The following is a 27,635-nucleotide window of genomic DNA, read 5'->3' on the forward strand; positions in this document are numbered from 1 at the left end:
CCTTATTTTAGTCACCACTCCAAAAGCCCATTAAAAAACACCCGGAAGTGCTAAAATGCTAACTAATTTCGGGGGTGTAGGTCTAATTCCTGCGGCACTCTTTTGGTATGTTGAATTAAGCACTATATTCCAATTTTCAAAATGAGAAATGACAACAAACTGTTTTTACGTATCAAGTGAAGCTTATAAACACAAATGCTGGAAGTTTCCTGAGCGTCCATAAACTTCCTGTGACGTAACATCTCAGACTGTACGGAAATACGTCGTTCGTACGCTGCAGCGCTGTGTTACCCAAAACTTAGCTAACGCGTTACAGCTGGTCTCGTTCGCAGCTATTCCGATCTGTGGTGTCTACGATACTATTTACATTATTTAAATGGTGCTCTTCAAGTAGAACAGCCACCTTGCGTTTCCATCCAGTCGACGTTTGTGGTTGAACGATCGCCGTTAGCCGATACACAATGGAGGGCAGCGCTAGCGTGAGGAAAGCGCTGTCCGGGACCCTCGTTCCTTCAACGGTAACAACAGTGGCTCTCCGGCAGCAACCCGAGGAGACAGAGCACGGGGCACTGAACAGAAAGGTCCTGGATGAAGAGGAATACATTGAGGTAGTTAAGCTATAGACAACCATATGTCGTTTTATGTGTCAATACTGTGATATTGTGGTATTTTATGGTTTGATATTATTGGGAAGTTTGTTATGGAGGTATTGGTTTAATTCATAATTAAGTGGGCTTACAGAAAAAACAGGCAAGAGTATTGATAATCTAATACTCAGTTTGATAAATTGCTAAACAAAAAAGGCAAAGCACCCTGGTAACAGCTTTTCATATGTGATGAATTGTGTAGCTTTTTCTCTTTTTATATCATTGTTAATTAATTGTCTCTAAGTTTTGAACTGTTGGTCAGTACAAAGTGCAATTATATGACGTTTTATTGGGATGTGGGCATCTTTATGTCTATTCTGACATTTCACAGACTGAAAGATTAATCGTAATCATCATAATCAGCAGATGAATTGTTTATTGAAATGATAGTGCAGCCTTACCATCCTGTTTTGTTTTTAGCACTAGTAAGAAATAAGAAATTTCTGTATATCAGAGTGAAAGTGAGAGAAATACAGGTCAGTTCTATAAATGTTGTTGTTGTTGTGTAGTATGTCATTATCCTCTGTTTTTCAAAGTCAAATGTACTTGCCTGTGTACTTCCAACAGAGTTTAGAGAAGATCATACAGAGGGATTTCTTCCCAGATGTGACAAAATTACAAGCACAGAAGGATTACCTGGAAGCAGAGGAAACTGGAGACCTGGAGCGAATGAGAGAGATATCCATCCGATATGGATCATCATTGACAAAATCTACCCCACGATCTTCTGCACCCTGTGAGTATTATGAGAAAGTGAATTTAGACCCTGTATTTCCATGTTTTTCTCCCTTTCTTAGAGAGAGAAAGAATAGCTTTTGTTTGTTTTGCTGCTCCATGAAAATGACAATTTTTTCCTTTTGTCCTCTTCGTGTGTAAGATGTTACTCCAGCTAGCTTTGAGACACCAGTGGGCCGCACGGGATCTCCCTCCTCTACTCATGGCAATAAATGTTTAGATACAGGTAAGTATTTCATTTTTTAATTTGAAGTGCAGATAATTTAAGAGACTGTTCTGAGCTTTGTGTTTACATGAACCCACAGATCTGTATCCCACTTTAAACTCCCTTTTTTCCATCTTACATAAATCATTTCCCATGCTGTGTATAATTGTCTTCTTCATTTGGTCCTATCAGTGGACATATTTGGCAGTTATACTGTTACAAATGGACTTAGAGAAGGAACAGTAATTTAACCCTGTATCTATCGATATTTTATTTATAGAGAGCAAAGATGATGACAAGGAGGAGAAAGAGCTGCCCTCTCTGGATCGTTTCCTTGCTAAAAATACCAGTGAGGATAATGCATCATTTGAACAGATAATGGATCTGGCAAAAGACAAGGAGAAACTGAGGCATGCCTGGTTATATGAGGCTGAGGCTGAATTCAAACAGGTACGCATGTGCAGTTTAGGTTTTACTTGAATTCAAAGCATATGAAATATGATTACTTACATTACAAGTGTTCTGATCATAGACTGATTTTGAGTAAATTGTCTGTGACCAAATTGTTGATTAGCAGAAATTATTGAGTAGCTTATTACTGAAATACTTTAATCAAACAATCACCACCCAAAAACCTCAAATGTGGCTCTGAAAAGTTTGTAGCTTGTTCCTGCATGAAAACTGCATCCCTGAAGGGTATGAAGATTTCATGGCTTAGTTTTCAGTCGCAGTTGATCACTGTCAGACAGATGATTATTTTGCACACCCCAAGACTACAGTGAAAACATTCATAAACACTGATATTTTTCAGCGCCATGAGGAGAACCTAGCTTTACCATCGATGGAGAAGGCAGCACTTGAATGTGTCAAAGCTGGATTGGAGACATGGGAATACAAAGCGAAGAATGCCTTGATGTATTATCCAGAGGGTAAGATAATTTTTTAAAAACATGAATCCTCAATATTGATCACATTTAGCTGTGAAAAAAAATTGAATGTAATGTGCTTTTCACATTTCTCCAATTAAGGTGTTAAAGACGATGATGCTCTCTTTAAGAAGCCAAGGGAGGTGGTTCACAAGAATACACGCTTTGTTGGGGACCCATTCAGCAAAGCTCTAAACAAAAGCCAGATTCAACAGGCTGCAGCTCTAAATGCACAGGTAATAAATAAGGCATGATGTTGCATTAGGGTAATTTTGTTTTCGCCTGAATGTGCTCCATTCTCTTGATTGAAGTGTTTCAGCATGGCAGTCTATTCTTTAGTTGAATAAATGAATGAATGATACAGCTGATGTATAACCTTTTTTTTTTTTTTTTTTTTGATTTGTCCAGTTCAAACAGGGTAAAGTCGGCCCCGATGGGAAAGAGCTCATCCCCCATGAATCCCCGACAGTGAATGGATATGGTTTTGAAAGAACACCTTCCCCTGCACCTGGTAAGTTGGTTTTACAATCCTCCTCCAAATAGATGACAGATGACAATAAATGTTGCCTTGAATGGCTGATTCAACGTGGCGTAGATTTCTGAAAGCTGTTTTTGTTCCCTCAGGTGTAGCTGAGTCACCTCTGATGACCTGGGGTGAGATCGAGAGTACACCATTTCGTCTGGATGGATCAGACACCCCATATGTTGAGAGGAATCACGGTCCATCATTTAAGGTACTGAACATAAACTGGTAGCTGCAAGGCTTTGTTAATCGCATTTTTGTATTTTATTATTTGCTAAGTTGTAAAATATTGACACTTCATATTGTTTCAAAAAGATTCCAGAACCGGGACGACGGGAGAGGCTGGGTTTAAAGATGGCCAATGAAGCTGCAGCTAAAAACCGTGCAAAGAAACAGGAGGCATTGCGAAAGGTCACAGAGAACCTTGCAAGGTAAACACATTTTTGACTTTGTACACTCTTTATTTTATCTGCTTCTTCAGGTAACAACGCTTCACTGCATCTGTCAGACTCCTTTCTATCAAGAGGGAAAGTCCAGCTTAAATTTTAAACAACGTATTTAACACCACTAGTCTTCCACTGTATTTGTTAGTGCAATCTTGAAGAAATTATTACAGTCACAAACTAACTGAGCACCTCATCCTTTGTCTTGCAGTCTTACGCCTAAAGGCCTGAGCCCAGCCCTCACCCCAGCCCTGCAGAGGCTTGTAAATCGGACATCTAGCAAATACACGGACAAAGCACTAAGAGCAAGTTACACCCCATCTCCCTCACACAGAGTCGTCGGCTGCAAGTCTCCCTTCGGTGGCCCATCCACTCCGTCAGGAACACCAACACCAAACAAAGCCAAGACCCCAAGCTCTCAGGACCTTACGTCACTCACGGACAATCTGCTGCAACTTCCCAAGAGACGGAAAGCCTCAGACTTTTTCTAAGCAAGAGAAGCTGCGCTCTGCTGGGATTGTACAAAATACACTCATCATAACGTGGATAACTTCACTATAAATTCTCCAGACCCTGTTTTCTCAGATTAAAGAGCACAACTTTCAGCTGGATGACTGGATAAAGAAATGTACAGTGGACTGAAGAATATTTGAGGGTTTGTTTGTTACTATTTTGCGCAGATGGGTTAATGTAGATCCCGGTGAAATATAGTGTCCAAATTCTATGTAATTATTTGTTTCTTATTTTTTATATTTTGTTTTAATGCAAGGTTTCATAGATTTACATACAGTTGTTTCCAGTTAAACCCCTGCTATCCTTGCCACATACCCATGCTTAACTGATTTTTAATATGATTATAACCCAGTAATTGTCACAGAGGATTACACATACAAATTACATTTTAATTCATACATGTAACCATGACATTTCAGTGTGTCTCTGCATCATAGAAATTGCTTAGAAGTACATGTTTTGTTACATTAAAACCGGTTTCCCCATCGTAAAATTTTTGTGTTGGTGTTAGAAATAAGAAAAAAAAAAAAAAAAGTTAGACAGTTAGAAAGGGCTTCAGTTAGACAGCTCACTGATTATCAGTGTAAATGATGAATGTGTCTTTTTACCCCTTCATGTTATTTTTTGGGGCATATTTGTCTTTATTTGCGATAGTCACAGTGAGAGACAGGAAAGCTAGTGAGAGAGAGAGAGGGGATGACCTACATCTTTTTAATTTAAAGTTGAAAAATTTACAGGCAAAGCCTGGTTAGCATTATAAAACTTTACAATCTTTTTGTTAATATCTATAATTAAATTGGACATATTTGACTAAGAATTGTCTGCAAAAGAATATAATAAATGTTTCACCTGATGACATCCTCGTCAATAGTTCTGTTCCACCTCCTGCTGGTGGTGGAACAGAACTGTGAATAATAACTTTATACCTCTCTTCTTTTTCTCACGCAAGCTTCAAATGTAAAGTCATACTGTAAAGTCATACTGCTCTGTGTTTGAGATACAGCCAGAAATACCCCAACATGTACTCGATCTGTTTTTTGGAACATTAGAGGTTACAGGGTACCCTAACTCCAAAAGGTCAAATCTTTTTTATCAAATTAGGTTTCTCTGTTGTGTGGTGAAGTCACATCGCTTGTTAAGTCAGTCTTAAAACAGAACTTGTAAGCGCGTATGTACAGTGAAAGAATTACTGGTCAAATTATGACAATGAAGCTTCGTGCAACACCAGTGTAAGAGTTGGCGGATAAACTGTACAGTGCTCCTGTGAAAAAATGTATTTCAAACCTCAGCGGAGGCTAATATGAGGCTTCAGCAGTCTGAGTCAAGTGGGTATCATCTGACAGTACAGGCTTTTTAGCACTAAATTCCCTCTCTGTGTTTCCCCAGATGGTGTTTCCTTGCTGAGCTGCACTCAGACAGCTAAAGCTTTATATTAACTTCAGCTGAACTTTAGAGTGTACTTTTTGTACACAAGGACTATAGATGTTGTCCATATTGGCATATGAGAATTGTTTTAAGGCAGAAAAAAACTCATCCTTTTAAAAGACTCAAAGCCAGTTTCAAAGCTGTGTAAGAATGAAAATTTAACAGCACTGTCAGATTATTGACAAATGGTGGGGATGAATATGTGTATCATTATTGTGAAACGTTTCTCCATTAATATGTTTACGCAAGAGCTGTCAGCCTGTGGACTTGTCACAGCAGCTGACGCACCCTGGATATGATGCCAATATATTTGCGGTGAATTAGTGAGCCAATGAGGAAGGTTTAAATGCTACTGCGTTAGACTGTAATAGAAGTCATAAACTGCATTTGTTGGATTTATACAAGTGGGGGATGAGGCCCAGTGGTTGTATGAATTGGGACACTGCACAGAAATCATGTGCACATTGTTGTTGTACTTTTAGTCCCAAAATCTGCTGTTGAAGACATTTATATGTCTTTTCCAGTATGATTAGAAAAGCAGGCTGTAAAGTTTCCTCACTGACTCACCCATTATGATAATTGCAGTCTGAGAGTTTGACCCATGGGCAGTCTCACAAGGTCAAACAGGTCAGACTGTCTCAAAAAGGGAAGAAAAGACATAAATATAGAGCTAATTATATAGTGGCCTATTAGTAGAAATGCACATTTATGCCTTTTTATTAAAAAGTTTTCTCAATTATCCCAAATGGAAAAGGTTGAATCTAGTTTGATGACTGCTTCAAGTTGTCTTGGTTTTTGAGTGATGAATGACATAGGGTCACGAAAATAATAAACTGCGTCAGCCATCAGCGTGTATCCGCTACGTACAACCAGTGACAATATCTTGTGTTGGATTTATCACATAATAATCTCATCGGGTACACATACACATTGGTAATCATGTGTCACCCGGGGTTTAATCTGACTAACTCCGCCCCTGGCAGCTCCTCCAGCTGATAGCCTGTGTGCTGCATGTTTGGGATTGTTGTGATGAAAGGCCGCAGCCATCTTGGATCCGCGCCGCTCCACAGCGAGCAGCGGGGGGAGAGGACGGACGGACGGACGACGTTAACTGTAGAGCCAGTTAGCTAACGTTAGCTGCTCGGCCAGATTAACCACAATCTGTTTCCCTGTGCGACGCGACTATGTTTCACTTTTGTTTTTTTTCTCCGTTAGCTGCCGTTTTGAATGCATAAGAAATGGGTGTAAACTGTGTAAAGCGTTTAACGTTATAAGTCTAAAGAGGGCGGCGGCGGCGGCGGCGGCGGCGGCGGCGGTGCAGATCCTCGGTATATTTTTTAAATTTCTGGATAGAGGAGTTACTATGAATGGAGGATAAATGTTGCCTAAGGCTGACAGCAGCAGTTTCGTCCTCTTCTCTCTTCTCTTCGTCCTCACGTTAACGGACCCACCCCGGACAGGTAAATAAATCCAAGTTGTGTTTTTTCCTTTGCTTACATTACCGCGGGCTGGTCAGGGAAGTGGGAGAAACAGAGATTACAGCTGGAAGCACAGAGCAGCGGGTCAGGCGGTGAGGCCTCCTTTATAAACCACGTACTCTGATGGTTTTACAACCGCTGCTGTGCTACTGCTGCCGGCGCCGGGAAGTGTGGACGACCGCCTTGCTAGTCGGCGCTGAAGCAGTACGTTGTAATAAAAATAGGCCAACTAAAACCACCAGTTGGCAATCTTTATTCAACAAACACTTTACGATTTAACTGCACAGTCCACACAGACACTTCATTTTCAGAAAAATCTCTCAACGCCATTCATGTTTTTCCAAATACAGACCGTTGCTTCTCTTAAATAATTGGATAGCTTGGACACTTCTTAATACAGCTGTATTGGGGAATTATGCTGAAATACTTATTCCGACTTATAAAAGGTGGGGTATATTCTCCAAAAAGGTCTGTTTACTCTCCACTACATCCCTTGGTTAGTCACTGCTTCAGCCGTGAATCTGTAATTTGAAATGCATGTCAGAGACTCGGCTCCTGCATCACTAACACTGGCTGTCTTTTACTCAACCTGTAGCTACACAGTTAAACACATCAAACTGATAAACTACACAATAATGTTACTGTCATGACACTGTCTGAGGATTTTTTGGACTATGTTTATGTAACTTCTAAACTGATAAATCGAGATTTTTTTTTTTTTTTTGTATCTCAGGATAAAAATATGTCACAAGTGCAATGATACTTGAAACACGACAGATGCCTTATTAGAACAACAGAAAATCCCTAATAAGTAAACAAATAGTGCACATATCTGTTAAAATAATCAAACTACGAATACAATACTGCTACTACAATCAAATGATTTTTAGGTCACTTGTCTCAGTTGTTTTGCTTTGAATGCAAACACTTGAATAGCGTCCAGATACATTTAAGCAACAAGGGGACAAATGCATCTTGTGGTCTCTAGGTCTAGTCTTGTGATCCTGTGTAGATTAGATGAACTGTTATCAGTTCAACTCATGGATAAATGTATTGTTTGGCTCAATCTAAAGGAGCAACCGCTTGCCAAGAAAATGCATTACACCCACTACCACTGCATGCCCCTTATTTTTTATTTTTGTAGGGGTTTGGTTTCTGGGCGTACATTAAGTCCATATTAGGAGGCTCTTTGTGGTTCATTTGAGTGCTTTCAACTGTAATTATTCATTTTTGTCAAAGGCAAATTCAGTGTTTGCGCTAACGTTCAAGAGTGAACATAAGACCTTTTTGTTTATAGAACTTGAGTGACTAATCTGAAAGTGAAGGGTGCTGTCTGTGTTGGCTGGGCTTCTTAGTGCGTTTTGAAATCACTGCTTGTTTGGGTGATGCTGTGGCCTTCATGCCGGAGATCCTGCAGCGGACTACCTGTTTTCTTGCACATGTTTTTTCAGGGAGAGTGTGTGTTTGTAGAGCATGCTGGTGCACATAAAGTGCTGGTTTTCCAAATCTTGATGCCCAAATGGGTAGGACATTCACCAAAAGAATAATCCTGCTTTTTTTTAAACATAATTCAATAAAAATGTTTGAGCAGCTGTGAGCATTAAAACACTGATCCTATCATGCAGGTTTGCTTGAGCCATCTTACAGTTTTTTACAGAATCAGACTTCAGACCGTCTCTGAGTCTGGAGGCACTCACGACCCACCAGTCTGCACTTGATTTACCTGGTTTCCACAGCAGGTTTTAGAAGCAGGCTAGCTTTATTCAGTTATACTTGAGTTGCTCGACAGTGTGTATAATTGTCAAATTTCTAAATGACTTTTAAAAATTTGTAATAAGCCTTCAGTCTTATACAACCAGTGCTTGTGAGTGTGGCAACATTAAAATATAGAAATTTTTGTAGTTCTCTACATCCTAGGGAGAATGACAAATGCTGAATGTGCTTTTAATTTAATATATGATCAGAACCATTTCAATGACCAAGTCAGCTTGTTATGCAAGTATTGTGACCCACAGATTGCCCATGTATGTATGTATGTATGTATGTATGTGTGATACGCATAACTGCACAATATGAAAAAGTATAAGAAAATGTGAAAACCGAAACAGATATGATCATATATACATGACAGGGTAGTTGTCTTTGTGGGTAGCGCATGAGTATGTCCGGTGGTTGCTTCAGTTTACTCTCATGATACAAAGACACAGATGTCAGGGGGATTGTTGGCCTAAAATTCAGGTGGATAGGCTGCTCTTGCAGCCTGGGTTACAATGAACTACATCAATGCAGATTGTAAATAAGTTTGTAGAGACTCAACACAGCCAACCATGGCAAACATATTTTTTTAAAAAAAAAGAAAAAGAAAATCACAGATCCAGACAAAGTTAGCACATAGTGTGAACATGCCCAAAATCAACAAAGACTGAAATCTTCCCATATCATCAATTTGAGCAACAAATCAACTGAACTTTGTTTATGATCAGTGGGGCTGAGCAACCTGTCTGTGTTACACTGGCAGCTGATTTATCACTGTTTGTTCTGCACAAAAAAAGTTGGCCGTAGCTTATCTTTTGTCAGGCATCATGTGCCAACAACAGTCAGATGTTTTTGTTCACCTGATACTCCACTGACGAGACTGAAGTTACAGTTAACAACCTGCAGTGACCCAAATGGAGAAGACGGCCACAAATTCTTATGCTGATTAAAGTGATTTTTGAAAGACTACTTAAGTTAATGTTTAGCTGGTTAATTGTTGATGTCATGGTAAGTGATACATTTGACCTGAATATAAAGGTAGATTATGGTGTCTAACCTTGGTCATTTATGCCTATCTTATGTATCTTATGTAGTCTTTATAAAGACACAGTATCTCTTTTTGAATTGTAAGCAGTAGTTTAGCTAAACACAACCTAGTGAGCAGTTGTCTGAAGAGCCTTTAAGTCTTCCTTAACTGATATAACGCTTGTCTTTGTGTGGCTTAATTGTTTGAAATAGGAGAAAATGTGAGTTAACAAAAATAAGTATTCTTAATATCAAAAACTAAATATTTAACACTTGTTTTAATTAAAAGTTGTAAAGTTGATATACTGCCAAGCACAGTACCTTGAGTTGTTTTTTTTGTTTGTTAGTTTTATCGACCTCTATCAGCAATTGGAAGTAACAAGAACACAGATTATTTCCTGCTGCCGGAGTATGTCACACAGCCCTGACCTTCTGCTTTTACAACTGAAATGTTTCTGCTACATCTTGCTCCTGCTGTTGTCCTGTATTGTCGAGCAGTGGAAAGTGCATGTGGAGGACATGAAAATGTTGAGGAAAATGTCAAGAGAGGACTCTGCCAATGCCATGGGGCAGACAGATTTCACCCAGTGACAATGCATTTCAAAGCCTAGAGTCTTGTACCTGATATCCCACCGACCCCCTGCAGATAGATTTGAGATATTTTATGATCTAGGACAGTGAAGATCATGGTTATTGCCCCTGGAACACACTACATGTTTAAATTAATTTGTAAATTACCAGTATTAACTTTTTTTCTTCTAATATGGTGAACCATAAAAGTGGTACAGCTCTGTACTTAAGAGCAGCTCTGTTTACCATTTTAAGTATTGACTGTGTCACATCAGTTCTACCATGAAAAGTTTTAACACAGGAAAAACAAAAATATGCAGTTAACTTCTTGGTCAATAACATCTTGCTTGTTTCGCAATTTAAACGGCTTGGTTTTTAAAGGAATTTGACCTGCGCTGCCTTTATCCACACAGAGCAGAGAGAATATATTGGTTTTAAATGTGAGTTGGTATAATGAAATGGACTTGAATGCCTGTACCCACTCACTGCTTTTAACAGCGAGCCTCAGAGCTGATGTGAATCATCAGTGGCTGGAGATGATACAGTGTGTGCACAAGGCCAGTTCACTGTGCCGTTATACATCAGTAGGACTGAGTTGGGGCAGTCTCATTGTCTTTATTGTATTTTTCTGTTGGTTATGTAAGAGATGCAGAGGCTCACTTTTCTCCAGGGTAGCCAGTTCACTCAATTGTGGACTTGACATCACAACAGCCAAAGAAATAGCCTCAATAAGAGAGGAGTATATCCTGCTTGCTCCTCATTATCCCAACCCATCTCATTTATCAGTCATTAATGCTGTGATTCTCAGGCAGATGCTTTAGAGCATATACAGCAATAATCTTTGCTATGATACAGTATGTGTGCATGCATATCAAGCATGCCCTTTACCTTGCATTAGATTTGTGGTGGTTAATTTTCACTGGTCAAAAACATAATATTAACCACCATCAAACATGTGTGTAAAATTGGAGAGAAATATGAGCTTTCAGGCATCCATATTAATCAAAGCTGGTTGGGCACTCCATCCTAATCAGCAGGATGTCCAGATAATGGGAAGGGAAGTGCACTTCAACATAGAGGTTATTGTACATGCCCAAGCTGTGCCTTCAGCTATATAAATGTCTGATAACCTAAAGCAGTAGGCTGCTGGTATCTGCATAAATTCTCCTCTTGTGGATTTTCCAGCAGCAGCAGTTATCAGAAGAAGCACAAAGAGCATGAATACAAATGTGTGCATGCAACAAGTCTTTATTCAAGCGGCGCTCAGATGCATCAGAAATCATGACGCATGTATTTTCTAGTCCTGACCAGACAGAGAAAGGGCTTAACAGCGGTTATCTTTTTTAACGTTTTAAATAAGCGGTTAGCAGCTAGATTTGGCTTCTGTTTGCCAGTTAGTTTCTCAGTAGGCTAACATAGCAAAGCAACAAGTCTTATAACAATATATAGAAAAAAAGATACATTTAAAAGTCCTTGGCTGGGAAGGAAAATGCTAACATCTCTCCCTGGTTAAGGTGCTCTGTAGGAAATTGATGAAGGTGATGGTGGTGATATAATCTCACAAATACAATATCTCACGAAGCATTTAAAAGAAGATTGACTTATAGTCTTTGTAAGCCATAATCATTTTTCACTTAGTTTAGTCACATATCATACATTCTTTTTCTGTCTAAATATAGACATAAACTATTAACATAATTCACAAATCCTCTCTAATGTATTTGGGATTCATGGTCTCTAATGTTATCCATCAACCTGACACACATTCAGTCCCAGGAGACAGAGAGCGATCTTTAATGCGTCTCAATCGACTTAGCTTTAACTAAGACAGGGTGACGTCTGCTGTGTTGGAGGGCTTTTAAAACACGCTGTGGCAGAGTGAAAAAGATTTGAATTAAGGTTGGCCATGAAGGGTAGGTTCACTTTTTTTAGTGCATTTACTTTTTTTTTTTAATTTTAGGCTTATTTGTGCAGTAGTCAGAACTCTAGTATAAATACAGAGCAGTTTTAAAGCCCAGTGGAGGTTGTGACCTTGCTCTTTAGGATCATCAAAGCTGAAAATCTCTTGTTCACCATCAGCTAAGGTGGTCGGTACACAGATGAAACAACAGTCACAGTCTTGAAATAGCTCAGAGCTTTTTTCTAAGTAAAAATAGTGTAGCCATATTTGCTAAGTGAGTGGGTGGTCCAGGTACACAAAACCACCTGTATCCAACAACAGATGGCCTAATGTACCCACTACTGGGCAAGCAACTGGGGACATCACTGGTCACTGACGAATACCAGAGAATTGTTAAGAGAAAAGATACGAGATTTCCTTATAGACGAAACATAATGAGCAGCACAAACAGGATGAACATTGTCCTTTTTTTTAAAACCACACTGGCTTTGGTAAAGTGCAATTTAAAAATTCCTTTAAGTCAAGACACTGACATACAGGATAGTCACTCTATTGTTTCTATTTGTTTCAGGTCCGCGGCTAGCTCTGGCAAGATTATTGTCAGGTAAGCAAGCAGTATGTCTTCTAGTGTAGTGGCTGTCTGATCTTTGTTGTTGGAATATATCAGCAGCTCCTTCAGTTAAAACTTTTTCTTTTTGTCCTCAAAGCTCTTCTCCTGAAAACACCTGTGATTGTTTTATCGTCTTATTGTCTTGCTTTTAGAAATAGTTTTCAATGGAATAAGAGTTCTTTGTGGTTTTTAGATCAGACTCCGACTGATGATCTCTTACAGTTTTGATGCAGTCCACGCATCAGGAACGTCATTCTTATAAACTCTTAATGCAGTTCTTAAAACAGTTCATACGTTTCTCATAACACTAACATTGCTTCAGGATTTACACACAAAATATATATGATATTTTGATATAAACCTGACTGACTTTAGAAGAAGAGAACTGCAAAAACTATATACATACAAAAGAACTATTCTGTTTCAACATTGCAGTGGTGTTTACTGTACTGTTTACCTTTCAACCCCTCTCCACGGATTACTGCACTGTAACTTTAGAGCAGAACGGACATGTATGTACAAGCCCTATGGAAGGCAGAAGAGCTTTAGATTTAGAACATGCTATAACCAAAAAACATTTTTAGATGTTTCTACTGTATGATATTTTCAATGCAGTGTTTCATATTAGAGCACATATATGGCACTTACCATTTCATGTGTGTAATTTTTAGATTTCTGTGTAGAGTTTAGGAAAAAATGAGTGAAAGCAGTTGTAAAAACACTATCCGTAAATTCCAATACTATACTGTAATTGGTATAACTGAGCACCAATTATAGTACAGTAATTGATACCACATAGTGTGTGTGTGTGTGTGTGTGTGTGTGTGTGTGTGTGTGTGTGTGTGTGTGTGTATATATATATATATATATATATATATATATAGCTTACATATTTGAAGAAAGTTAAAAGTGATTTGATGGAAAACACCACTAATTTAATGCAGGACTGTATCAAAGTGAGTGAGAGATCTGATGAGATCTGATGAACTGTTTTCATGAGTTGTCAGTCAAATGAAAAATGCATCAACACAATGAGAAAACATCTTTAGTAGTGAAGTATATGTGGATACAAAGGAAATTTGTAGAAATACAATGAGAAATGCTAATGTGTGTGGGGGAATGATGAACTGTTCTGATAACTACATTTAGAGTTGTGAGTGACGTTTCTGATGTGAGTTGCATCATCGATTGAGACTGTAATATTATGTTAGAAGTAAGCATAGTGTTTGCATTAATCTCTGTTACAACATGGTAATGAGTTCATTTTCCTATTCCATGATCAATAACATTGCTTAGATTGTTTGCTTATAGACTGGGTCACTCATCACATGATATAGGCTGAACACAGGCAGCTCTGATGCAGAGGCATCTCTCATGTTAATCACATATGGCATGGAGTCCCAAGTGGCACGAACTGTGTTGCTGACAGATATAAACAGACAAAAAGCCTATGATGTTGTTAAGTATGCGTCTGCTCTCAGTCTAAGACTCTTTCCAGTTGCCGTCATAACTGAACTGTTATTTAAAGACATGCTTACAAAACCTCTGTTGTTTTATTCTTCCTGGTCTGATTTTGTTTAATATAATTTACTGAGGCGTGATTAAACTTGCAGACAAGACAGAACAATGTTCTTTTGGTGGATTCACATTTCTAAGTTGTATGAATGTAATGTGTATGCTGTGGATTTTCTTTTTTACAGGATCCCCTTTCTAATTTCTACCAACAATTTTCTTTCTTTCGTTGCTGTCTCAGGATATTAAATTGTTGGGGGAGCTAACAGACTGAAAGGGAGTGTGTACATTTATATAATGTACCAGTCAAAAGTTTGGACACACGTTCCCATTCACTTGAATGTGTTTTACTGTATATACTGAAGTGTCCAGATTCAGTTGGTTTCACTGGCTGCAATGGTACTACTGCTCCTCTTTGACTGTGATTTCCTCAATTTGCACTTGGTCACTATAAGGAAGAACAATCTATTAATTTATTCACTCTATCCCCCTTATACATTCTTTTATTTTATCAACTGCCAGGGAAACTCAAGTGCCCCCATTCAGTCCTCTGCTGGACTCTGACTTAAAATGGTTTTCTCTCGTTTGAAAAAAGGTCTTAGTCACGTGCAGGTTTGACCACGCGAACTCTCTTGTTGTATTTCAGAGCAGCGCTGCAGCCCTGGGCAGTTTGCCTGCCGCAGTGGAAAGATGCAATGTATCCCAATGTCCTGGCAGTGTGACGGCTGGACAGCATGTGAGGACAAGAGTGACGAGATGGACTGTCCCCGTGAGTATAGCTCACTTAAGCCCTTTTAAACCCACTCTGTTACCTAACATCCATAACATGATTGATTTCTGGAAAGAATAGCAACACCCAGGAAGCTTTTCACACTTGGACGATTGGATCACAGCTGGACAGCTCCGTATACAGGTGTGAATGTACCCACAGTGCCTTAAGGATGCACTGGGATCTAATCAAGCAGTATTCAGAGGTGTTCAGTGATGCATGTTGACCACATAGGAACAGAAGCCTATAGTGCTGTTAAAAGCAGTGAGTGGGTACAGACATTCTTGTCCATTTCATTATACCACATCACATTTAAAACCAATAGTGTGAGTGCAAATACAATTCAACTGCCAGATTTAAAGTGTGTGTGTGTCTGTATGTGTGAATAGCACAATAAAACCTCCAAACACAGTTCAATCCAGTTGATTTGCTTTTACCAAATGGTTCAGACTTGGTTTTTAAGTCTGCAGGTATGAAAAAAGTCCTCCCTAATCCCCCCACAGTGAATCACAATGCTAGATTAGCCGCTCTGCACTGACAGCGTCACATGGCAGAAGAAGGCAGAGTTCTGAGTGGCTGCACATGTGTCTGTGTCTCTGTTTTTGTTTACTGTTGTGTTGATCTCTTGAGCTCGGCATAGATGTTGCAGTGCTAAGCCTTTGACCGAAATCCTATTGTTTTCCCCTCTTAAATCCAGAGAGACCTTATCCCCAGATCTCTGACCGCATAATGGGAATTATTGAATGGATTGAGTCCAGCATGTGACCTCCATACAGCAGTAGTTGTGTCTGCTATGAGTTAAAGCTGTAAGCCTGCCAACAACACTGTATACTGAGTGAGAATTTGCACTGGACTCATTTATAGAGCAGGAAATAAAAGCAGAAATTGTTTGTTAAAGCATCACCAACAGCGCTGAATGCGGAAGCAGAACCTTCCTCTTGTTTTCATTGTTTATTCACAAGTAAAACAGTTGCATACCACAAATCCATATACAATATATTCTGTATGTTCAGAAGAAAATGTTAATTATTATTCACTGAAAAAGCTTGCAGCTGAACCTCATATTTTGCCTGTGTTGGGTGACTGTGGTTTCAAAGAGAAAAGCAAGAAAAACCCACACAATGTTTACACATGCCTCAGTGAGGGGCTATTGTCTGCTAAATCAACAGCACGCATGGAAATCAATGTTCTTGTTTGGGATTAGCTCTTTGTTGAATAACATGGCAAGGTGCAGCAATCTTTCACACCAATTCCAGCCAAACAAATACCAGAAGAAACTGTTCAACCTTGTAATGTCAATACATGGTAGAAAACTGAAAAGAGGAAATGGTATTATAAAATATGTAATTGGCAACAAAAAAAAAACACATTGCAGGCTGCACTAAAGTAAGTCACACTGCAAACTACAGACGGATGAAATGAATGCCGTAAATTTCACAATTTATGTTTTTTAATTGATTCTCGGTTTCAATTCAGTTTGTATTAATTTGAGAACTGAGGGTCCTTCTTCAGTATAAAGTATTGTTAGTTTCATAAACTGTAATTCCTGCTTTTTGCCTGCTTTCTCAACAGTTATAATTTTTTATTGAATTAAGTGCAATAGACGAACACAACGTTCAATTTATTTTGAGTGGTTTCTGTAATTTATTTGTCAGCTCCTGAATAATCGTTAATAACATCCTGCTTCTGTTCTTTTTGCCTCTGGAAGATTTTTGTTTTCAATGCTGTAATGTACAAACCACTAGTGAAGGATTATAGGTGAACTAAAGTTTGTCTGTTAGTGTTGTTGATTGCCATTAGTATCTTTTAATCATTATTATTATTATTATTATTATTATTATTATTATTATTATTATTATTATTATTATTATTTCCAGCACATCTACTTCCTTAACACATTTTCCTGTATAAAATGTAGCAACATCCAAAGTACTTGAGTGGAATATTAGCAGGAGATTAATCTTGACATCAGTCAAGTCTATATTGTGCTGTATGTAGACAATGCTGGGATTCTCCCCTCACTCCAGATCCAAACCACTGTAAACTCCTTATTATATGAACAATCTGCACAGTCTGCAAGGCTTTGATTCTGCTTTTATCTTCCTCAAAATGTATATCTACTTCCTTGATTTTTTCTGAATTATGCATGTTTCTCAATATTTCTAAATTCCTTTTTATAAGTATTGAACCTCAACACAGGAAATGTTGATCAGAAACACATATTACTGCAGAATAAGCGAGGGAAAGACATGTCCTTACAGTCTTTCGGCATTCATGAATACATGAAACACAAAAGGGCCTTTCCTCCAACATAATTTTGAATGAGGGAATACCAGGCAGAGGTGGTGCAGAAACAAGCAGCACTGACACGTTATGGGTTTATCTATTTATGTATCAGGCTCTCAGACAAATGAAAAAGGTTTATTGTTGCCTTTGAACACAGGAGCAATCTGACAGTGGCTCATTATATTACAAGCTTTTAACAGGTTGCACAACATGAACAAATCTCTTAAAAAAAGCTCCTGAGTTCCTGAGAACTTTTTATAATAGTAGGAAAAACCTCAACCACATTTTTTGACCTTCAGTAATTTTCTTGCAGCTATAAAGGAGGAGAGGTTTCGTTTTGGCAACGGATATGACCAGGTAGAAGACGTCATTGGTGTGGCTCAGCCTGTGCGCTTCAACAGTAAGCATATCACTTTACTCTCCCCCACTTTATTGTAGTTGAGTGTATCGTTGTTGAATCTGCGCTATGATTGTGTAGACAGCTTTTACCAACCACAACGCTTACGTTTCTTCTCCGTCCACAGAGAAGTGCCCCAGTGGGTGGCACCACTACGAGAAGACGGCCAGCTGTTACAAAGTGTACCTGAGGAACGAGAACTACTGGCAGGCTGTGGATACCTGTCAGAAAGTCAACGGCTCATTGGCTACGTTTGTGACCAACGAGGAGCTGCAGTTCATACTGAAGATCGAGGTGGACTTTGACGATAAAGTCTGTGAGCGCAGAGACCAGTGCAAGTGAGTTTTTACCAACTGTGTTATTGTCTGAAAAATGTGGCATTAGTCTAAATTCGGCCACGAGAAACGACTGAAGCTCAGATGTTATTACTGTTTAGTCAGATTTTTGTGACTTCCTACAGACTTTTACCAGTTAATAGTATGTGATAATTGGTTTCTTGTGATGACATTAAGTCACTATATTATACTATACTATACTCTGCTGCAAAGCCAAACACGTATATTAGATAGAGATAGATATTTCTGCCCATGTGCACAGCTCTGCCCAGCCTCTGCAGTCTCCTCTCCCTGTGCCTTTTTCCATGCGGCCTTTATTTACACAGTAAATAGCTGCCTGAACATGCATGCTTGAAATCTCTACTGTCACGCTTTCTTTCACTTAAGAGAGAGAATTCTACAACTTGAGATCAAAACCTTTAAATTGCAAGTCTACTTTTCTAACTTATTAAACTGCTTTGCTCTTGTTGAACTTTTTTCTTCCTGTGATATAAACTATATAGTCAAACGTATCAGCCTGTTCAAGCAGAAGTCGTTCTGTTATTGTTGTAGGCCATCTAGTGGCCGATAGTGGTAGTTTAATCATCTTAAACTGGCCTACGCACAAACCCTGAAATAGACCATTTGACACAGTAAGTTTAAACTCTTATTGTTTGTTTTTAAGGTTCTGGGTGGGCTACCAGTATGTGATCACCAATCAGAACCACTCTCTGGAGGGCCGCTGGGAGGTCGCATACAAAGGTATTAAAGATTTGGTTTTGTAGGAAGCAAATATTATATTATGTAATAATATTATTAATGATATTATATTATTATTAAATTGCTGATATGTTTTTTCAACAGGGTCAATGCAGGTGTTTCTGCCACCTGAGGGTCTCACCAATTTTGGGGAGGCGTCTCCCACCCAGGACAATGTCTTCTGTGCCCAGCTGCAGCGTTTTCAGATTAAAAGCATGAATGAACGAGGCCTGCACAGTTGGCACGCTGAGAACTGTTACAAAAAGTTCCCCTTTCTCTGCAAGAGGAGTATGTGTCCATTGTTTTCTTTCCCCCAGATGTGTCAAAATAACAACAATATTTTCTTTATTTTAGTCGTAGCGTTTTTTGTTTGTTTTTTTGTTGTTTTTTTTTTCTTCATTTTCACTTTCTATGTTTATCTGACAGGACAAACATGTGTGGATATAAAAGACAATGTCGTAAACGAGGGCTACTACTTCACCCCTAAGGGGGATGATCCGTGTCTGAGCTGCACGTGTCATGACGGCGAGCCTGAGATGTGTGTGGCCGCACTGTGTGAGCGACCGCAGGGCTGCCAGCACTTCCGCAAGGATCCCAAAGAGTGCTGCAAGTTCACCTGCCTGGACCCAGGTACTGCCCCCTCCTGATACAGCTCACTGATTACAGTGGTATTTCACTCCAGCAGAATATTTTCCCATTCAGTCAGTCACCGTCTGTGGTAGTGGGTAAATAGACTTCATTCTTGGAGCTTTACATTAACATTTTTCAATGTAACAGTCACTGCTCACAGCCCCACAAGGTGGAGCTCCTCACATATCCACAGTATTTGATACTGCAGCTTGTGGCAATTTTACACTCAGCCACAGGATATCTTTTACACTGTACAGCATAAATTGAATGATTAAAAAATAACTTCCCACATAAACAATGCAGAATTCTCTCAGAGAGAGAAATTTGTCATAATGAGGAGTGTACCAGTGAAGAAGAGTGCAGAAAGTAATGCTCTTATTTTGTTGTCTTTCCTCTTCGCCCTCAGATGGAAACAGTCTGTTTGACTCGATGGCCAGTGGGATGAGACTGATCGTCAGCTGTATCTCATCCTTCCTCATCCTCTCTCTGCTGCTCTTCATGGTGCACAGACTCCGTCAGCGGAGACGTGAACGCATTGAAACACTAATTGGAGGAAACTGTGAGCACTAAGCCTGTTGGACATTCACACACACACAGCTCTCTGGTTGATAATAATTTGGTTATGTAATGAGGTTTTCTCATTATAATTAGTTTCAGTTGATTTAACTGCAACGCAAGTTTTTATTTTATATTAACTTCATATGCTGTGGCTGATTATTGTATATTGTTGCAGTGATTTCACATTGGCCTCTGTATCTGTCTGTTTTTATTTGCTCAGTGCACCACTTTAACCTTGGAAGACGAGTCCCAGGCTTTGACTATGGCCCGGATGCCTTTGGCACCGGCCTCACTCCCCTGCATCTGTCTGATGATGGAGAGGGAGGTGCTTTTCATTTCCAAGAGCCTCCTCCGCCATACGCAGCCTACAAATACCCAGACATCCAGCACCCAGATGACCCCCCTCCTCCGTATGAGGCCTCCATCAACCCAGACAGCCTCCTCTACGTGGACCTCGGTAGGCACAGATCCTTGTCTAGTTATTCATGAATCTCATCATGTACAGAAAAGAGTTTTCATTTCCTCTTGTCGTTACCTTCAGGACACAGCGGGGTCTCCATGGTGCCGAGCCAGATGAACACCATGGGAGACGGTCTCCAGGCCGATATTCCCAACGCTTCTGGTCCCATGCCAGGCTCGGCGCCGTCCACTCAGGAGAGGGAGGACTCCATAGATAGCAGCACCCTCCTGGTGGGGCCTGACACTCCGACAGATGGCCACACCCCCGCTTCCATGCCTGCTGACTGCGCCTCCCTCAGCACCGTGGTATAGGACTGTGGATGGACAGCAGGGACCTGCACCCGGACATTACCTGCTAGTGGAGGAAGGTCATGAGTGCGTTGCTGCACCGGGAGAAGACGCAGCACACTGTTGTGTCATTTATCTAAAATGCTGACTGCAGAGAAGAGAGTTAAAGTTTATACAGACATATCAGAAGGTGGACCAGCCTGATTTCTTTGAGGTGTCGCAGTAACGAATAGATGCCCTCTTTCTGAAGACTCCTGAGTCCAGCGCTCAGTTGGACTCCTGAGTGCTTTTTTTTTTTTTGGTGTTTTAAGACACTGGCATCTGAGGGAGCAGAGGGACTGTTTCTGTACAGAGAAGAAAAACACTACATTCAGGCTGGGGAAGCTGCACTTTTACTTTTAGCATTGACTGAGCAAAGCTTTTGAAACATCTCAGATTTGGCCTGATTGGTCGAGAAGCCCTGATGTAAATAACCCCCTCAGGTCTGTGCCAGTCCAATTTGTAATACTTGTGTGTTTTGGTCCAGCACAAGGCAAATAATGACAGACGGACAGTGAAGCCAGCTTTTGTCCCTTGTGCGTTTTTGTTTGCATCATACTGTCGTTTAAATGGACGTATCTGTAATGATCTGTCGGTCTCCAGGCTACAAATAATGTTTTCATCTGTCCCGGCATGTCCCAGATCTCGATTTGTACTTGCTCATAAAAACCTTCTGTCCCTTCACTTTCTTACTAGTCTGATCATGAAGCTGTCTTCCAGGTTTATAGCGCATATTTGCAGCAAAAGATGTTTTGTAGTTAAGAGGTTTAACCTTGCAAGAAGGTACAGTTAGTTTCCTCCTATAGGGTTTTTATTAGGTAATGCTGACACAAGGCATTATGTATCAACGAATGTTGTGGTACTGATAAATACTGAGTTTGGTATTGTGTTCTTTTTTGTTGATAATTTATGACTGCAGGCTGTAATCTCGAATGTTTTATTGTGGGATAGATGCAGCCCGAACGCCCGACTGATCAGCGAGCGAAAGCAATGAAGCTTTTCAAGTGTATGTGTGAAGATTAGGGACGATATCCCGTCATTAAATTTGAAAAAAATACATTTATTTAAAATCTTGAATCATGAAATCATGTAATCATGCAGATGGTCCCAGTGTTGTTACTTTATCATAACAGGGTAGTTGTGTATTTGCTAACTGAACCAGTTTAGTGACTCAAAGCTTGCACGCTCATCCCTCGATTAAATCAGGTTTTGTTTGGTTTTTGTTTTTTTTTTTTTGTTTTTGTTTTTTGTTTTTTAGGAAAGTTTGTCAGTTGTCACGTTTGGATGCTGCCCCTCCATCCCTGATGTGTGTGTTTGTGCGATTCTTCACGCACTACATCTGTTGTCCCAGTTATTGAGGTTGTTTTCAGCTACTGATGAAGATGATGTCACTGACTTCAGATATGAATCTTTTCTGTTATGGTGTTGATGGGTCTGTTATTGTTCTTGTTTCTCAGTGGGATCACAAAAGAAAAAAAAAATTGTAATAAAAGAAAAGTTTAAACTGTATATTTGGAATGAGTAAGACCCGTGTTATGACGACAATCGTTTCACTCATGGATGAATTTTATAAGCCTGAGGAAGTCAGTCACTCGACCCACAACCACCAGCATTCAAACCGCTTTTGATCTGCCTCTAGAAAAACAGCTGTAAATGTGTCTGAATGACTGTGCACGTGTGCGTCTCATGTTTGAATGTACTATATGTATAAAATATAATTTTTTTGTGCTGAAGCTTATTTTCTCCTTTTTTTTGGCATATTGACAATCCACAGTGGATTATCCAACAAACAAAATCTTATAAATTGTAGAAAAAGTAATGTGCATGTGTGTATAGGAGATGGTTTACTGGTTTGGATTTATTTTTATTTTATTTTTTTCATCAAGTTTGTTTGGTTTTATTTTTCAACCTGTTTTTTGGACCTGCAGTGCATGTTTTTATCTTCTGGCATGCTGAGAGATTTGTTTTTTTGTTTGTTTTTGTTTTGATGGAAAGTTTTAGCTCTACAGTGTGTCCTGTACAGTCGGCTCAAAGACTCCTGCATATAGTTTAATATCTCCATATGCATCGAAAACCTGCCCATGACTCGACCAGCTGCATTTACACTGTAGTTTCTGTTCAAGACTATGGTGGTGTGAGAACTAATTTTAATGGATTTGAAATGTTTTATGTATAATACAACAAATGTCTTTTATTTCATAGCCAATTTTACAAAATGCTTCATTTGCAGGGGGAGGGGGGGGCTTGTGTTTTTCTGAGGTAGATGTACATCTAATCAAATGCCAAATAAATTGCACCATGAAGGACGACTCATGCGTCAGTGGGTATGAACACACACTGAACTTTATGTTGAACCTGATCAATCACGACATTTAGCTGCTCTGTGAGTCCTTTTGACTTGCTGAAGAAATTCCTCTGCCAGCAGTGACCAAATGTCAAAGAGGATTAAGGTGGGATGCAGGGAAACCCCCCCCCCCCCCCCTCCAAACAGTGAGATGGAGGTTGCTGGATAAATCAAATCCACAGCAATCCAAAGATTCAGATAATTTAAAGAAAGCGGATATAGCACACCTCACAGTGACTCATAAGGCAGCAGGCGGAGCAGAGATAGTGATACCCTGCTGGAAAGCATTGTCGCTGAAGAAAAGAGGCTTTGTTCACACAGGCCAGAGTAGTGACAGAATCACAATCTATTCCTGGATGGGAGAGAAGTAACACTTAAAGCTGAGCTGCTCACTGAAGACGTTGATTGAATTTATGAGACAGTGGAGAAGTTTAAAATCATTTTAAAACGTTTCACACTTGAAAAAGGAGATATCAGAGTTTTATATATATGTCAAGTTGAGCGCATCAACTGGCATCTTAACCACTATATCATGTGCTACATCATTAGTTCAATATCATAATTTTTAATGTGCCAAACAATTAATCTACACTGATGCAGTACATCTACATTTAGAATAACGGTGCTTTAATATATCGCTGTGGTGGACAATAATGGGAACTGAAAGGAAAACCTAAAAAATCCCATGAAAACGTTATCTCTCACAAAATGATAGGATGGATTTTCCACATCTTTACCGTTATCGCTGGTGCCAAACCATATATAATCTGTTCCTTTCTAATTCAGCGAGCTACACATCCTCTGGCTTTCCCATGAGATGAATGTGTCTTGTTACTAGTCACTGGGCATCAATGCCGGCAGCAGCGAGGGGGGAGGGAGGGGAGGGGTGAAGCTGTCTTTGCATCAATGAGCCTGTTGATCAGAAAAGACCACCAGACTGGTAATGACACAGTTCACTGATCTGACCAGGAGAAAATAAAACTCAGCTTTCACCTCCGTTCCTACTTAAGTGGGATGTCTGCACTGGTTTTCAGTCTACCTCAGATACCGACACCTGTCTGCTTCATCAGGCTGCGGGATCCTACGATGATTTGGACTGCTGCTCTCCTCATGATTGTTGTTTCATACGCTGCATCAGGTGAGGCTCCTGCTTTTCTCTCATATGACAAAAACAACACTTTTTATATGTAATTTCTATTAAATTCAAGCTAATTAAATTAGAGTGAAGAAAAATTATGTTTCTTTACTCTTTCTCTTTTTTTATATTCCAGAAGATTACTGTTACAATGAGCCACAATGTGGTAAGTAACATATGAATTAATTGTTAATTTAAAAAACACACAGACAAACACTTCAAGAGTATGGTCATTGTAAGATATATATATGTGCCCACTTGTTGGTGAATAATTAACTGGCTAATAGAAGACATTAGACATTATTCAACTGAAATAAACAATTATTTTATTCAATGAATTTTTTCTGTTGTTTTTAAACAAGCTGAACTGTTTTTGGTTTGTAATAAATGAATCAGTGTCTTCTTGCAACCCATGGACAGAAGTTTCATGAACTGTGAGCAGATGGTTAAAAGAGTGATTTTCTCCTCTAAACCTTTCAGTTTGATTGATTTGAATATCTGCTACAGACTTCATGAGGTTAAACTATTGAGTGCTTCACAAGAAAAAAGAAAAAAGTAAAAAGCCAGGAAAAAAAGGTTAATTTAAGTGGCAGAGCAGTTCTCTTTGAAAAAACAGATCTCACCACAAGGTCCGTTTGTTGCTACATTTAGTTGCTGCTTGAACTTTTGGTCCTATCACACAATCTTCCTCAGCAGATGTTGTTGACTGAGTTTTGACACAACAAGAAGGAAAATGACAAAAACAGAACATCTGAACATCTAGTGTACAATTTCATGACAACTGTGCAATGTGAAGATGACTTGTTATGATCAAAAGCTCTGAAACAGCCACTAAATGGACCTCATAGAGAGACTGTTTTAACAGCTACTGTTTCCAAGGTCAACCTCATTTTTAAGTTTTGCATGTGGTGCTCATGTGGTTTGTTTTCCATCCTCAGATCCTTATTCATGGGGAGACACATTCCCATCATGTCACCCCTTACTTGAAGAGCACCACTCTCCCATCAACCTCGACCACCAGATGACCAGAAATCACTCTCTGGGGTCTGTACATCTGGAGGGCTTCGATGTGATCCAAACAGGCCAATGGACGCTGAAAAATGACGGACACTCCGGTGAATATACTGCAGATACTGTCCCTAACGTGTGTTATTGTCTCTTTTGTGAATTTGTGTTGGTGATTATTTCTCTCTGGTTGCTCACAGTTGTGCTGCAGGTCGGCAGTGGCATGTCAGTGAGCGGTGGAGGTCTTCCAGATGTGTACCACACCATCCAGGTGCACTTCCACTGGGGAGGCCCAGCCACCAACGGCTCAGAGCACACAGTGGAGAGACGCAGATACCCAATGGAGGTACAGTATGGTCAGTAGACAGCTCTACACTGTCACAAACCCTGCGATGCAGCAGACTGGGGCAGTGCCCTTGATGTCTCTGTACTTTTTTGTCTATTTCCAGATGCATATAGTCAACATGAAGTCCATCTATCCGAATTTGACAGCCGCCTTGGATGATCCAACTGGACTTGCTGTCCTTGGATTCTTCATTGATGTCAGTTTGTCAAATTTGTTTTATATATTTGAGCATTTGTAGTTATTTTCATATAAATAAGTCCTGAGTTTGTCCCTCCTTGCAGGTTGTGTATGCAGACAATGTGCACTTTGGACATGTATCACAAAAATTGTCCTCTGTAGCTTACAAAGGTTTGTGGAAACACACAAAAAAAATAATTTCTACATGTTGTTTGTGTTGTTTGTAAATGTTCTAATTACTGCTGTGTATCCTTCCCAAGGCCAAACTACTAAAATCAAGCCATTCCCACTGATGAGCCTTCTGCCGAAGCACAACATGAGTCAGTATTACCGTTATTACGGCAGCCTCACCACCCCTCCTTGTTCCCAAGTGGTTGTATGGACTCTGTATGAAGTCCCCATCTACATCTCATGGTCTCAAGTATGTCTCTAAAGTCATTTCAAATGATACTTTCCATGAAAATAATTCATGGGTGCTGTAAATCAATATTATTTTTATATTTTCCCCACAGCTGGCTCAGTTTACCTCACAGATCTTCTCCACAGAGGAGGATGCAGAGCAGGTGACACCTCTGCAGAACAACTTCAGGCACATCCACCCTACCTTCAGCCGCATCATCTCTGCATCCAAAGATGCCAAACTCCTCACAGGGACGGCCAGTCGTCCCTTCAGGTTATCTGTGTCAGTGCAGCTGCTTCAAATCATTTTACTGGGAGGCTTCATCTCTGGACTCTAGTGCTGCGTCAAGTCCAAATCATGAAACATGAAACACAACAACGGCGAACAAGGATTAATTCATGTTTTTTCTGTGGTCACAGAGGTTTCTGATTTGAATCTGAGTTAAAGTGTAGAGTTGTCACATCCGTAGAGATGCTCCAGCAACTAATACATATAAAAAAACAAACTGTGAAGAAGAGTACTGTAATGTGTTGAAGTGTTACTAATTTTTTCCTGATTGTGCCCTGCTGTCTCTGCAGGATTATTTAACTCCATTAGTGCATTACTAACAGTGGTGAATGGAGCACTGGTAGCATGTGTGCATTTATGACTGTAGGCATTGTACAGTAGCTTGTTTTTGAAAAGGTACAATCCTAACATATAAGGTAGTTTTCATTAGTATTCTTTAGACTTTGGGTCTGAGATTGTTAGATTGTTAAAACTTGATAATAGTTAAAGACAAAAGATAAATTTAGTCAAAACTTGAGAACACAGACAAAGAGGATATAGCCATGCTAGAAGGCTAAATGCTATGTTGTCACTTGTTCACTGTTAGTTTAGAGTATTAGCATGCTAACATTTGCTAATTAGCAATAAACACAAAGTACAGTTGAGATTGATTGGAATATTGTGTATTTTACAAGTATTTTATCATAAAATGAAGTACTGGACAAAATAAAAATTTTGACCTGATGATGGCGCTGGATGAAATGGTTTTTTTTGTGTTGTTTGTGTTTTTAGCCACACTGCTAGCATGGCTAAAAACAGAGGGGAAGGCAGTCTGTTTTAGTAGCTTTAATTCTTGTTCACATCAAGTATTATCACAATACAAATTTCAGAGTTTTATTTGAAAACAAACAGTATGTGGGCGCAGCAACTCACCTACTGAATGTTATCTGTACAGCTGTAACCCCAAACAAGCCTGCACATGAGCCTGGTCTTTTTATACTGCTTCAATAGACCTTTTCATGGTAGACATTTTGATATGTCCTGATAGGAAAACCACAGGTGTAATTAATAATATTAATAATATTAATAAGGGTTGAAAATCCATTCAGCTTTACCTGTTCCAGGGTCCTATTGCCTTGCATGCTGGCTCATAGACATGGCTCCCTGACAGAACAAAGTCATCATTATTAACAC

General features: G+C 39.5%; 3 protein-coding genes across 4 annotated transcripts; all 3 read left to right on the forward strand.

Moving 5' to 3' along the window:
• The first annotated feature begins 259 nt into the window (after positions 1-259).
• Positions 260-6,289, forward strand: ess2 (ess-2 spliceosome associated protein). Its single transcript, XM_023419678.2, has 10 exons — positions 260-608; positions 1,215-1,383; positions 1,525-1,608; positions 1,868-2,037; positions 2,399-2,516; positions 2,616-2,749; positions 2,922-3,024; positions 3,138-3,247; positions 3,352-3,467; positions 3,691-6,289. The coding sequence occupies exons 1-10, from the start codon at positions 462-464 to the stop codon at positions 3,968-3,970; spliced, it is 1,431 nt and encodes a 476-aa protein (XP_023275446.1). The 5' UTR covers positions 260-461; the 3' UTR covers positions 3,971-6,289.
• Positions 6,290-6,455: 166 nt separating this feature from the next.
• On the forward strand, positions 6,456-23,076 carry dgcr2 (DiGeorge syndrome critical region gene 2). 2 transcript variants are annotated; one of them, XM_023419568.2, is made up of 11 exons: positions 6,456-6,877; positions 12,718-12,750; positions 14,915-15,037; positions 17,637-17,723; positions 17,848-18,058; positions 18,720-18,796; positions 18,899-19,081; positions 19,220-19,423; positions 19,830-19,982; positions 20,202-20,438; positions 20,523-23,076. In XM_023419568.2, the coding sequence occupies exons 1-11, from the start codon at positions 6,796-6,798 to the stop codon at positions 20,750-20,752; spliced, it is 1,620 nt and encodes a 539-aa protein (XP_023275336.1). In that variant the 5' UTR covers positions 6,456-6,795; the 3' UTR covers positions 20,753-23,076. The 2 variants fall into 2 exon arrangements, with proteins under 2 accessions (XP_023275336.1, XP_023275337.1); XM_023419569.2 differs by lacking the exon at positions 12,718-12,750 and having other exon boundaries at positions 6,457-6,877.
• A 1,016-nt stretch (positions 23,077-24,092) lies between these two features.
• Positions 24,093-27,185, forward strand: car15 (carbonic anhydrase 15). The gene is made up of 8 exons (XM_023419644.2): positions 24,093-24,249; positions 24,383-24,412; positions 25,185-25,361; positions 25,452-25,597; positions 25,701-25,793; positions 25,879-25,945; positions 26,035-26,195; positions 26,287-27,185. The coding sequence occupies exons 1-8, from the start codon at positions 24,126-24,128 to the stop codon at positions 26,509-26,511; spliced, it is 1,023 nt and encodes a 340-aa protein (XP_023275412.1). The 5' UTR covers positions 24,093-24,125; the 3' UTR covers positions 26,512-27,185.
• The last annotated feature ends 450 nt before the right edge of the window (positions 27,186-27,635 follow it).

Source organism: Seriola lalandi, unplaced genomic scaffold (genome assembly GCF_002814215.2).
Source record: "Seriola lalandi dorsalis isolate HSWRI2012SDOR001 ecotype SW California unplaced genomic scaffold, Sedor1 jcf7180002054606, whole genome shotgun sequence".
Classification (NCBI taxonomy): domain Eukaryota; kingdom Metazoa; phylum Chordata; class Actinopteri; order Carangiformes; family Carangidae; genus Seriola; species Seriola lalandi.